This window comes from Medicago truncatula, chromosome 5, assembly GCF_003473485.1.
Source record: "Medicago truncatula cultivar Jemalong A17 chromosome 5, MtrunA17r5.0-ANR, whole genome shotgun sequence".
In the NCBI taxonomy this organism is placed as follows: Eukaryota; Viridiplantae; Streptophyta; class Magnoliopsida; order Fabales; family Fabaceae; genus Medicago; species Medicago truncatula.
Window position 1 is genome coordinate 33,089,617 of NC_053046.1, and position 13,429 is coordinate 33,103,045.

Sequence of the window (13,429 nt, forward strand, 5' to 3'; positions counted from 1 at the left end):
CCCATGTGACTGTGCATAATTGCTGATGTGGCGAGCTGAGTGGCATGCTGACTGTGCATATCTGATTATGTGGCGTGCTGACTGTATAATTAATTTTTTTAATTTATTTATAAAATATATATATAAATTAAAAAAATTCAGGATTTTTTTTTATTACAAAAAATATTTTCTGAAATATATATTTTTCGAAAATTCCAAAATTTATAATTTAAGAAAAATATATATTTCAAAAATTTTTAAAATTATTTTCGAAAATGTTGAAATATATATTTCAAAAAAAAATTCAAATTATTTTCGAAAATTTGGAATATATATTTTTTGAAGTTTAAAACAGATTTTTTTTCGAAAAAGAAGTTTTTTAAATTTTCTCAACAAAAAAAAAATATAGATACAAATTTAGGAAAATTTAGATTTTTTTTTATTACGATGTGTTACAGATTTGAGAATATTTTTTAATATTTAAAAATTGTGGATAAAAAAAATCTGGAAATTTTTTTAATATTTAAATTTATTCTTATCTATTTGTTACATGTGTTATTTGTATTAAAAATTGTGGGCATTTTTTAAAAGAAACAGCCAGCCCAAAAGCTGAAAGGGGTTGTTTTCTTTATATATATATTTCCAAAAATATTATATAAAAAAATTCATACGCTTACTATATTTTGAAACTTTCGAAAAATTTAAAAAAAATTAAAATTAAATAAAATTTTTAAAAATATTCGAAGAAAATCCAAATTAATATTTTTTTCTTAAATTTTTTATTTTTTGAAAAAAATCCAATTTTTTTTTCGTTTTTTAAAAAAATTGATTTTTTTTCTTGATTTTAAATTTTTGAAAATTAATTTTCAGTTTTTTTTTTTATCTTTTTAAAAATAATTTATTAAACCATTACACACATGTCAAATTTAAAAAAAATTAAAATTAAAATAATTACACAGTGGCGTGCCACGTCAGTGTCCATTACACACGTGTCATATTTTAAAAAAAAATTAAAATTAAAATAATTACACAGTGGCGTGCCACATCAGCGTCTGGATGAGGTCAGGGGTGTTTTGTGGAGAATGTTCATATTACAGGGATGTTTTGTGGAGAATCTTTATATTATGGGATTGGAATTTAATTTTTTTTTTTTACAAGAGGGTAAACCGGAACTCGCACAAATTACCGGACGTAAAAATATATTAACCCTAACATAAAAACTCAACATCTCTTATTTAACTAACTTTCAATTTTTGACACTTGACAGGTCCATGCCATTTGAACCTATAACTTAAATAATACAAAGTCCTCCAACATATAATATTACATAACCAGGCATACTAATATTATATGATTTCTCAACCAAGTGTCTCGTGCCCCCTTATTACATTTTAGACCTTTTTTCTTTTCGAATTCACCGTACACTCTCTTTGATCTCAAATATAAGCAAAAAAAATACATTTCTATTTATATTTTTTTGCTTATATTTAAAATTGAAAAGAGTATTTCTTATTCTTAATTGAAAATAAATATTAATCCCTCGAGATAAGTAGGTCCGTTTAAGATATCACAACTCTATCTGACCCTTCTGCAATTGAGTCGAATCTCGCCTTGTCTCCCGGTAAGAGGCTTGATGTTCCCCATCTTGATCAAAGAAGTCTTAAAATCACTAGCAAAAGCAAAAGTGTTCTTACTATATAGCTGCACCAATTTGTCACTTTCACTACCTTGTCCCTTAAACAATTGTTGATCAGAATGAAGGACACCTCTTTTGTATAGCAAATCTCTATAATATGTATTTTCAACTCTTGTAGGAGTGAAATCAAGTGGTGTTAAATTGTTGTCTCCACCATTTCTAGGACATGTCTTCCTTAAAGATGCTGCAAAAATAGGATCAATGTTTGTTTCATTGTAAATTCTGTTTCTAAATGTAGTGCACCTAGCAAACCCTATAGTGTGGCCACCAGAAAGAGCTACTAGGTCTTTTACATTTAAACCTTGTGATTTGAAATTGGAAATAAGCTGCGAGAAGTTGAATGTTGGAGATGGAAGATTTGCATTTGCAGCTGCTTTGCTTGCTGTTCTTGCATCTCTTCTTCCCAATAACACATTGTAGAAAAATTGTGGACCTCCCAACTGTTAAAAGTGACAATAGAACATTATGTATAATTTTTCAAATTTTGCCCGAAACCTAACGCTTTAAATTAAAGGTATATTTTGTGTTTGACATGTGTCGGTATCATACACCAATACGACACCAATGCATTTAGTTACATTCGTAAGTGTTCATTTAATTTGTGTAACACTTACTATGGCTACAGAATCACGAGCTGCTGTGGCTAAAATATCAGCACAAGATACAACAGGGCCTTTGCATACTTTATCAACAGCTGCTTTGATTTCATCAACCACAGAAAATCCTCTGATTGAATTAATATTTGGAAGAGCTGTCTTCTCCCCAGTGAAATTTGGGGTATCATCTAGCAGGACTGATCCATCACAACCCTAAAATTCAATCATTGATATTAAACTAGTTAAATATGTTTTGAAAAATGTGACATGTTCACATGTGTTATCTTTATATTTAAAATATTAATGTGTATTTGAATTAGTAATTTCTATTATATGAGAAAATGTTCTTACTTAGATTACCAATTTTTGGACCATATTGAAGATCACAAGACACAATTAAGAAATACTCTTTAGTTGTTGTTAAAATACTTAGCATGTGGAAATTTGAAATTTTAATTTTCTTGAAGTTGAAATTAAAATAAACTAAGGTTTTTAATAGAAAAAAGTAACTGAAGCAAGCGGCCAATAATTAGGTAAGACAGCATTTTCGTAAGAATTTTAAATTTCATATGTGTTCTTGAAATTTCTGTTTGTTTGTGCCCTGCATAAAATAATTAAGATTCCATTTGGCCATAAAATTTATATGAAAAATCTGAGTTCAATGTTTGAAATTGTCAATATGGAGACATCCAACTTCATTTAAAAAATTGTATGGATGTCCCTTAGCGAACTCTAGTGGAACAAAATTTAAGAACTGATTTTAAGTGTAAGTACACACTTAAAACCAATTGAAGATGGTTTTAATGTAAATTTTTAAATTAATGAAAATATTTAAACATATATACTAAAATTATGTTTAGTCAAAGGATAATAACCACTTCTAGTATTCTACAACATGCATGGAACTCTTCAAAATTATGTTTTTTTTAGGTATAAATCAAGCATCATATATGTGCAATCTTGTAAACACTAATTTCTCAAGTTAGATAAAACCACGATCACAAAAAATATTGATAGTCCATAAAGTTAATACTAAGGGATATCCCGTGCTAATTGAGCATTAAGAATGATCAACTAATATTTATATTATAACTTACATTAACGAAGCAGTCATGAAAATGCAAGCGTAGAAGAGATGCTCCAATGCGTTTTTCCCTAAGAATTGCATGGAGAACAACTGACTTTATGGTTGGTAATGCTTGAGGGCAAACATTATCATAAAAATGAGGAGTGAGCAATGCGTTGCTAGGGATTAATGATGTGACCAAAGTGACCATAACAAACACAAGGAATATTTGACAAGGAGAACTAGAAGCCATTATGTGATGTTTCTTTTGGCTAAGATATGACTCTTAACTTAGTCTAAGAGATGATTTATATAGAGATGAGGTACAAGGCTCACTGGTTTAATTTATGTAATTATCAATATTTTTATGGGTAAATACCTCTTTTCGTCCCTATAATATTAGCGAATTCCGGTTTCAGTCCCTGTAAAAAAAAAGATTTAGATTTTGTCCCTGTAATTTCAGATTCTTCCACTTTTGGTCCCTTATTCCACCACGTAAGCAGAATTTGTATACATGGCATGTAAAATGAGGGACCAAAAGTGGAGGATTTTGAAATTACAGGGACCAAAAGTGGGAGGAATCTGAAATTAAAGGGACGTAATTTATGCAAATTCTGCTGACGTGATGAAAGGAGGGATCAAAAGAGGAAGAATCTGAAATTACATGGACAAAATCTAAATCTTTTTTTTTACAGGACTAAAACCGGAATTCGCTAATATTATAGGGACGAAAAGAGGTATTTTCCCTATTTTTATTTATGTTTTTTAAAGGTGAGATGTGTGTTACTCTTTATAAACTCATATTAGACTTTATTGTAAGACATTATTTTTCCGACCTTGTCCATTTCTCGCATACCCTATTTTTATTTTTATTTACAATAATGCCCATAAAAAAAATAAGTATTTTTTCGCATTATAGAATCCAAAACCTCATATTCATTATTTTTGTAATAAAATATAACGTCCGAGAAATGAATAGGATAGAAAAAGTAATAGCCTTATTGTAATCATATATGTCGGACTTGAGTTTTTCTTAATACATCATTCGATATGCTCAATATAAACAAATGATGACTCAAATCGATATGCTCTAATACCATATTAAATTTTATATTAAGTTTAAATCGTTTTTACAAAACTGATTTATAAAATAATCAATAAAGTTCTTCATAACATTATTTCAGTTTATTTTTAATTTTAATATTTTAGATATTACAAACCAACTTTACGTGCCCTGTTGTACCATTGACCTTATAAGGTTGGCTACAAGTGGATGGAAATATAAGTTGTTTGAGAATATAAGTTGTTATTGTCGGGTATATATCCTTTTACACCCACACACATTTATGACACGTGGCAAAAATATTGAAAGAAAAGATGAAAAGGGGTGATGATATGATGTAAAATTACTAAAATACCCCTAACATATGGGGTGTACACAAGAGGTGTATGAAAAAGGGTGTCTGCCTATCTTTTTCCTTGTCTGAAATGGAAATGGAAATGGAAAAGCCAAGTGTTGAAATCCGTGCTCAGTTATTTCAAATACATAACCTATTAGACTTAAAAACAAGTTGAATTACCAACCAAACATTAATTATAAAATAAATAAACCTGATCTTATGATTTTGAAGTTTTTGATATGGAGAAACAAAATTAGACATAAATTGATATTTTTAGTTTTAATTTCTGTCGTTAATTTAGCTTTTCCAATAATGAATTTTTTTCCTATTTTTAAAGCTAGGTTCTCTCGACTAAAGTGGTCATATTTGTGACATTGTAAGGTATTAAAAATAAACACATCTTTTAATTGAAATTTGAATATTGATTTGTCATGTTATAAAAGACTAACATATTTGGTTAAACTCAATTCTTGTTGATTTTAGTAGTGATTTTTTTAACTTATAAATGAATGAATTTTAAGTATGTAGCTAAGCTAAGAGCTGGTACAGATAAACAAATCAAAAACCAATATTTCTTCTGTCTTCATTTGAGAGGAAAGTTTCTTCTGTCTTATATAAATATTTTTACGTAAAAATATATATTAACGTATTCTCGTATTGAAACATTATCTATTTATTTATTTTAACCATGTTTTGGTCCAGAATATCCACCAAGTGCTTTTCATATTCAAGAGTTAGAGATAGCATTCAAGTACAGTACTGGTTTAAGATGCTTAAAATCTTTTACCACATGGACAAATCATGTTGGTTGAAACGTTATTATCTAGTAGATATATATAACAATTATTTAACTATTAATCCAATGCATGTACGTAACAGTAATACAGTATATCAAAGATACGGTAGGTGCATGGCCATATTTAAAAAATGAAGTCAAACCAATCATATGGCTTACCATGCACGTGAATAGTTTCTTTTTCTTCTCGGTCCTTTCCAGGGACAAACTCACATTTTTTATTGGTTTATTTTAAAACTTTCGATTTTCTAAAGAATCAATTTTAGTTTATGATTTAACATGTAGAAAAAATAAATGTTTGTATATGGAATCTTAGGTGAAAAAGAGAGTTCTTGTAATGGAAAACAGAGTTGTTGCAATATTACAACCAAATTGGGGACGGTTAATTTTAGGATGGTGTTAGAAATGAGTATCGGCTGGAAAGAGGGTTTATCGAATTGTTATATTCTATTAGCTCAACCTACAAAGCTCCATTGGATGAGAAATCATTGATAGAGAAGTTTGAACTGTGCAATGGACAATATGTCGTATATTTTGTAAGGAAAATGCTTAATGTCATATTTGACTAGATGCATGGTTAGGTGTGAGCGTGGTGTATCATAACATAGAAAATTTCATCTTAGTTTGTTTTCAAGCTTACTTTAGGAAAGCGTTTCCATTTTTTTTTTAAAGCAATATGGTTTGCATGCTGATGGACTATTTGGAGGACAAGAAAATGCGCAAATTTTTCAGGAAGTTGTTTCTAATTTTTTTATTTTTATTTTGGTGGTGTCCGGGTTCGAACCCTTATGCATCGTCTCTATCAACTGAGTTAAACTCACGAGAACAAAGTTGTTTCTACTAATATTAGCTTAGAACACTTGTAATGGAAGATGAAGGTCAAACCTAATACCATAAAATGACAAAATATCTATAAATAATATGATAAAATTAAAGTGATTGGAATGCACATGCATCTAGATTTGCAATATTGACGTCAAAATAATTTATTGAATAACTAATCTTTAAAAAAAAGGAAAATGAACACCGCAACATGACCGGAAATCAAACAACGCCGCACAAGACAGCGAACAACACAACACCGAATCATACAACAATATCACAAAGAAGAAAAAAAAGTTAGATCTACGTGAAAATCCCTTATTTAGATTGAAATAAATAGAGAAAATGAAAAGAGTAATTTCAAGTTAAAAATTGATCCAAAACCACCCCCCATCAATGAAAAAAAATGAAAGAGATAATCTAGAGAGAGAAAATTATGATCAATGTGTTGGAGAGCTTTTGTACTTCTTCCGTTTCTTTTTAAGTGTCTCTTTTGGAGAAAATTTTGTTTCAATTTAACTGTCATTTTCAAAGTTCAATGCAACATTAAATGTTGTTTTACCAATATTACCCTTAGTTATTTATTGTGGAGAGAAAATTATATGAAAGAAGATATTAAATTAATAAGGTCATTATGATAAAAGTATAAATTATTGTATCAAAAGTAGTACTCCCTCCGGTCCTATTTACAAGAGAAAGTTGACTTTTTAGATACATTGAATAATGTATATATCTAGTCAATAACCTAAACCAAATACATAAATTATTTAATGTATCTAAAAAGTAAATTGTTTCTTGTAAATAGGACCGGAGGGAGTAATATTTATTTATTGTCTTGGTATGTGTAAAATATCAAAAGGTGACAATTAAAAAGGAACGGAGGTGTCTTAAGAAAAACGAACGGAGATAGTATTTAACATCTTAGATTTTTTTTTCTTCAAAAAATACATCTTAGATTTTTTATTTAGCACATGGACCGTGATAATGAAAAAAATATTACTCCATCCGTTCCTTTTTAACTGTCATTTTTAGAGAAAAAATTTGTTCTTATTTAACTATCACTTTCAAAGTTCAATGCAACATTAAACGATGTTTTACTAATATTATCCTTAGATATTTATTGCGGAGAGAGAAACATATGAATTGAAATATTAAATTAACAAGGTCGTTTTAGTAAAAGTAAAAATAATTGTATCAAAAGTAGTAACATTTATTAATTGTCTTGATTTGTGTAAAATGTCAAAAAGTGACAATTAAAAAAGAACGGAGGTAGTATTTTTTAATGATATCCTTAATTTAAGTTGGGTAAGCCCTTATTATCCAATTATTTGATATCATGTTGTTGTTTTAAAATATTTAATTATTTTGAAGTAAATTTAAATTTTGAATTAATTTACTTATATAATACCAATACTAAAGAAACCATAGAATTTTTCTCTTTTTATCCATGCCAATTTATAAAGGGAATGCAATACCTTTACAAAAACAAAGGGATGGTGATATTAATTCACACGCTTCAGTTTGGTGGCACTAATGTCTTTATAAAGGAAATATGTGGTTTTTTTTTTTTTTTTTTTTAGGTAGTTTGGTTGGCTAGCATTTGGTTCATTTGAAAAGAACAAAATGCAAGAATTTTTAACAATAAACAAATTTCTTCGGAGCAATTATCCGAGTGTGTTATACTTTGTTCATGGTGGTGGTTAAAGTCTAATGATCTAACTTATTTCGTTGATTTCCATTCTTTGTGGTCAAACCCTTCTCTTTGCATACGTTTCACCACTATGTAATGGGGGATGTGTTATTTTTCTCCGTTTGTTTTGAAACTTGCAAACTTTGTATTCGTTCTTTTTCCATTGAGGCACATTTTGTGTTTTAAAGGGTTTAATTGACCTACTTATCTTTATCTTTTAGGCCGGATTTTTCCTTTTCAATTTTACGCTTTTATTTAAACTATTTTATCATTTTTGTTAAAACTATCAATTTAAAAATTGGATAAATCTCATTAAAATAGGAACAATATTAGACACGATAAAAAATCTTATTTTGACCTTATATAACAAAATATTGTGTTATAGTGTCAAAAAATTATTTTAGATTTAATCTTCACTTAATTATTATTTTACTAATATAAACAAAAAGACAGACATGTTAGTGTTCGTCTTGATGTTAGTCAAAGATAGTGCAAACAATGCGTTGCTCATGTTGTTAGTTTTTTTTTATCATGTGTAACAAAATTTAGAGGACACTACGCCCTCAAATATGGCTAAATAACACAACCTCTAGTTATGAAAAACCAACAAAACCTCCACTTAGATGTCACGGTACTAGAAATTAGTTTGAGGCAGATCTCCCTTCACTTTCTTATGCTTCATGTGCTTGGTCCCTTCCATAAAATACCTCACATGTAAACCTCATTCACAAACAAAATAATAGGTTAGGTGGCTGTGGTCATTCTCTTTTTCTTAATATTTGTTAAAAAACACAATATTGTTGAGTCCATCAAGCACCAACTAGTTCCTAAAATAAATAACATTAACAACCTTCTTTAACTATGATTTCACCTTCCAATCCATTTATTATCTGGAAATAGTTGTACAGTGCACAATTCTTAAAATTTACTTTCAAATAATTAATTATTTGTGCATAAAGTTAAATAACATTCTATCTTCTTCTAAAAGAGGTTGATCAAAATAATAAAAATAAGCAAACGTATCATCTCTCCCTCTGTCACTTTATGAAAAGACTTCCCTACAAAGGTCTCATACTTAAGATGAGTAGTTGTTGTACTAATAAATTCTTAAAAAAAATACTCATAAATGTGTGTTACTTTTAATGATAAATTAAATATGGATACATTTTAGAAATAAATCATTAATGCAGTAATGCACCTAGAATTTTAAATAATTTTATATTAAAGGAAATTTATAAAATAATCTTATCATCTGGGGTAAATGAGTAATTGAGATTCACTCACATCCTAGTTTGCATTTGCATACCCTAAACTTGTAAAATTTATCCATAACATCTGTATTTTTTCATTTTGAACACCCTAAAAAATTAAATTTCAACCTCTCACACATTAAGGAGAAAAAGATGACAAAAAAAAATGAATGATTTGTGAACAAGCCAACAACCAACAACTTATTTACTATTTCTTAATACTTTTTAATTGATTTTGATTTACCTTCTCTTCACAATGTTATATGGTGTTATACTAGTTGCCCAATTTTAATTGAACAAATAACACAACTAAAAAAAAAAACAGAGAAATGAGTCCAAGATGTCCAACTTACTAACCTTAGCTCAAACCACCCAACGTGAAGAAGTATATTAGTTGTAGTCTATGAAGTCCCAATACTTCAAAATGAAGATGTATCTGTATCGTATCCTTAATTTTAAAAATTTTGAGTATCCATATACCCGTATCGTGTCCTAAATTTTAAAAATTTCAAGTATATATCCGTATACTCGTATCATATTGTGCTCGGATCTGTACTACGTATTCAGGCTTCATAGGTTGTAGCGATTCAAGATACACCCAACAACTTATTTTCTTTTGTTATTACATATACATTGTTGAGAAATGTTATTTGAAAAATCCCTTTTTTTTGACACCAAAATCAAAACAACAAAAGTAAAGTATAAACATAATTTAAATATATGAGATTATGACTCGTGTACTCGTCCGCTCTTTGTATGGGAGTGCATCAGTAATTTTTTGTTATTTTTGTTAACAGTGTCGGCCCTTTTGGCACTAGGTTGTATGTAAATACTTAATTGTATCGCACTCTTTGTACATCTTGTACAAGGTGTTTCATCCACAATTTTAATATATTTCATTTTAACTTGTGCAAAAGAAAGATTATCGTAAAATAATTGTTCTAATATCATTTATCTACATTTTTTTTTTACAAGCAAAATTAGAGAAGAATAAATGTGTACACGTGGACAGGTTTTGGGCAGTATCACCTTTTTTCCTTCATTTCAACCCTCCCTCACAAGTCACAACACTGATTGCTCTCACTGCCGCCAAACTTCATCACTGAGCTGGTACGTACTTGCACTCTTCTTCATTCACTGTAACTTTTATACACACCCCTTTAATCCTTATTTTTCTCAATTTGTTTCCTACCTTAGTATCTCACTTTTAATTTATGCAAAATTCATATTTTAGGTTTCAAATGTTTTATATGAATTAATATTTCCACAGATTTTCCATTAAATGGTAGTATTATGACTCTATTTGTTAAAAAAATAAAGAATAGTTGATAAGTTAGCTTATAAGTAATAGCGGATAAGCTAGCAGATTGAATTTGTATTGTTTGGTAAAATTAAGGATTGAACTATCTTATAAATATGAAATGACATAAAAGTGATATATTTAATGAATATTTAATTTGTTTTCAATTGAGATTACAATGTAAAATTGAGATGTATAATGATGAGTTTTAAACTACTTGGATTAGCTTATAAAAAAATGTTACAACCTAGTAAAGTTAAGTTAGAAGCTCATGAGAAATTGATGGTTACCAAACATGTCTTTTTAAATAAAATGAGCATATAAGACATAAGCTAGAAGCTCAAAATTATGTCTTACAGCTTAGATGAGAAAAAAAATTGATCAAAGGGACTCAATCAAATTTTTGTTTTTGGAATGGCAAAGGAGACTTAATCCCTTTTGTGTGCTTTATTTTAATTTTTATTGAGTTTTTTTTGTACCTCAGTGTGTGGCTATGGAAAGGAAAAGTGGCTTAATCCCTTCTCCCAGGGCTAAAAAAAAAGCCAAAACAGGGAAAGAAAAAGTTGATGAAGTAGAAATTCAAGAACTTAGCCCTTCTTTTGCTGATCTTCCATTTCCAATCGCCACCGACATTCTACTTCGACTTCCCATCAAGTCTGTTATCATATGTAAATGTGTTTGTAGAACATGGAACACAGTGATTTCTGACCCACATTTTGCCAAAGTGCACTTTGAGCGATCACCGTATGGTTTCTTGATTCTGACATGTGATCGAAGACTCGTCTCAAGAACTAGTTTGACGGTGAATGCAACGACAGTTATTTGAAGCTTGAACCTATGTTCAAGCTTCGTATTTGTGATGTCAAATTGGTTTTGGATAAAAGAGATGACAGGTTGCTTGCCTTTTTGTGTAAGATATAGCTACATATTAATTAGAATAAGCTTAATACTTGTTAAGGAAGTAGAAGTTAGTTGTGATTAGTTAGAAGTTTGTTATATAAGTTAATTACATTAAGATCATTATGTAAATTGAATCCTACTAACAGTCTATCAACTTCTTCATATTACTGTTGAAATTCATGTGGTAGGAACAACATTGAGGAGAGTTGATCCTACTACTTCATGGTATTTCTTTTGTCAATGAAGCACTTCATTGGATCCTTTTTTTTTTTTTATAGTTTGAGATGGTCAATATTGTATTTCAACTTTGAAAGTGAGAAGTTGCAAATCTTCTCTTTTCCTTCCTTCATACACAATGAAATCCCAGATGAAGGTGTTAGCATGGACTAAGGCTTTTAGAAGTTCAACTTTTGCTGCATCTTATAGGGATAGTAACTACTATATGTTGGCCATTAAAACACTTTTAGAGGGGACGCTCTATATTGGAGTATCGTTCTAAGAGAGGGTTTATCTACTACTATAAAAAGAATCGAAATAAAAAAGTTATAGTGAAAAACAACTTGAAGTAATTCTTCATATTCCTAAGTCTCATCTCACTCAAAGATATTATCACTTATTCTTACATTATATGGTGTATAAACTTAAGGTTACTTTCTTAAACAATCATTTCTTTTTTCTCTTAGTGTTGTCAAATAGCAGCTACGGTGCTATAGCTTTACGGATATTTGTTTCACAAATATTATTCTTACATTATATGGTGTCTAGTACAAAGTGTAGTCAAATAGGAGTAATTGTTCTTGTATTGTCGTATAATGTAGTGTAGCGGAATTTGAACAAATTATTGTTGAGTGAATAGGCAAAAATCTCCCTGAATTTGTAACTTTCGTCAAAAATTTCCCTGATTTTTAAGAAACTTCAAAAACTCTCCTGAAATTGTTAAACGTTAGTCAATTACCCCCCTCAGTTTGTTTTGGCTGTTAAATGACTTTATTTATTTATTTTTTTTGCTTTCTTCATCTTCTTCCTTCCACTTTTTTCATCATCTTCATCAATATTCATAAAAAAATCAGAAAAAAAATTAAGATACAACAACCATTAACAACATCATCATCATCTAGGGTTTTATCTAAGTTGGGGAGGGAAAGTGTGAAAAAAGAAAGAAAAAGAAGCAAGTGGAAAGATGGTGTGATTGAGATGAAAAGAAAAAGAAAAATGAAAAAGTTTTCTCTTGATAGTCAAAGTGAAAAAGAAGAAAAGAGTGTCTCTTTGCGAATGTGTTTATGTTAGTTCATATGCTTGCTTTTCTCCTAATGCATTGTATTGTATTGTGCTGATAGAGAAGGAAATGTAATTGTGAACTGTCCAACCAACTCATAAGTGAACTACTTTTGATAACTCTTTCAACCAGTATTAAAGAATCAATGTTTCAATAGTAAGAGGTTGAAAGAAAGAACAATGACATGCATTTTCGATTTATTTATTTTTTTAATCTTAGCCCTGCGGTTCCTAGGATAAGGCGCCCTTAGTAATTCAGAGTTTGGTTAAGAGGTAAGATAAGTTTGGTCAAGGATTATTCGACCCTAACAATTTGTTGTCAAAGTTAGCTGAAATCATGTAGCTTCATGCAAACTTGCTCAAGTCATGAGATAAAGGCAACTTAGCAACATACAATGGTTACATTTCACCAAAGGGATTCTGCATTTTGTTCACTAACGAGCCATGTAGCTCCCTGCCAAACAAAGTTGTCAGTCAGTTTGGCCTAGGGAACTTCTCTAAGCTTGAGAGCTCGTATTATATCATATGTCACTTCAACACCAAAAGGTTGAAATTCATTCGGCTTCATTATTTCCGCATCAGAGAATATACAGAACATTGTCATTGAAATGGTGCCAAAACTAATCACTAATAAATACTTACTTTATCACAATCACAGA

The 13,429-nt window shown here is 29.5% G+C and overlaps 1 protein-coding gene and 1 long non-coding RNA gene across 2 annotated transcripts; one reads left to right on the top strand and one right to left on the bottom strand.

The window, feature by feature from the left end:
- Positions 1 to 1,081: 1,081 nt before the first annotated feature.
- On the bottom strand, positions 1,082 to 3,611 carry LOC11426647 (peroxidase P7). The gene is made up of 3 exons (NM_001424899.1): positions 3,369 to 3,611; positions 2,290 to 2,484; positions 1,082 to 2,115 (listed from the first exon to the last, which is right to left on the bottom strand). Exons 1-3 carry the CDS (start codon positions 3,588 to 3,590, stop codon positions 1,555 to 1,557), a joined length of 978 nt encoding a protein of 325 aa, NP_001411828.1. The 5' UTR covers positions 3,591 to 3,611; the 3' UTR covers positions 1,082 to 1,554.
- A 6,696-nt stretch (positions 3,612 to 10,307) lies between these two features.
- LOC11430045 (uncharacterized) lies at positions 10,308 to 11,736 on the top strand. The gene is made up of 2 exons (XR_003012547.2): positions 10,308 to 10,405; positions 11,080 to 11,736. It is a non-coding gene; the product is annotated as an uncharacterized lncRNA (long non-coding RNA).
- Positions 11,737 to 13,429: the final 1,693 nt, after the last annotated feature.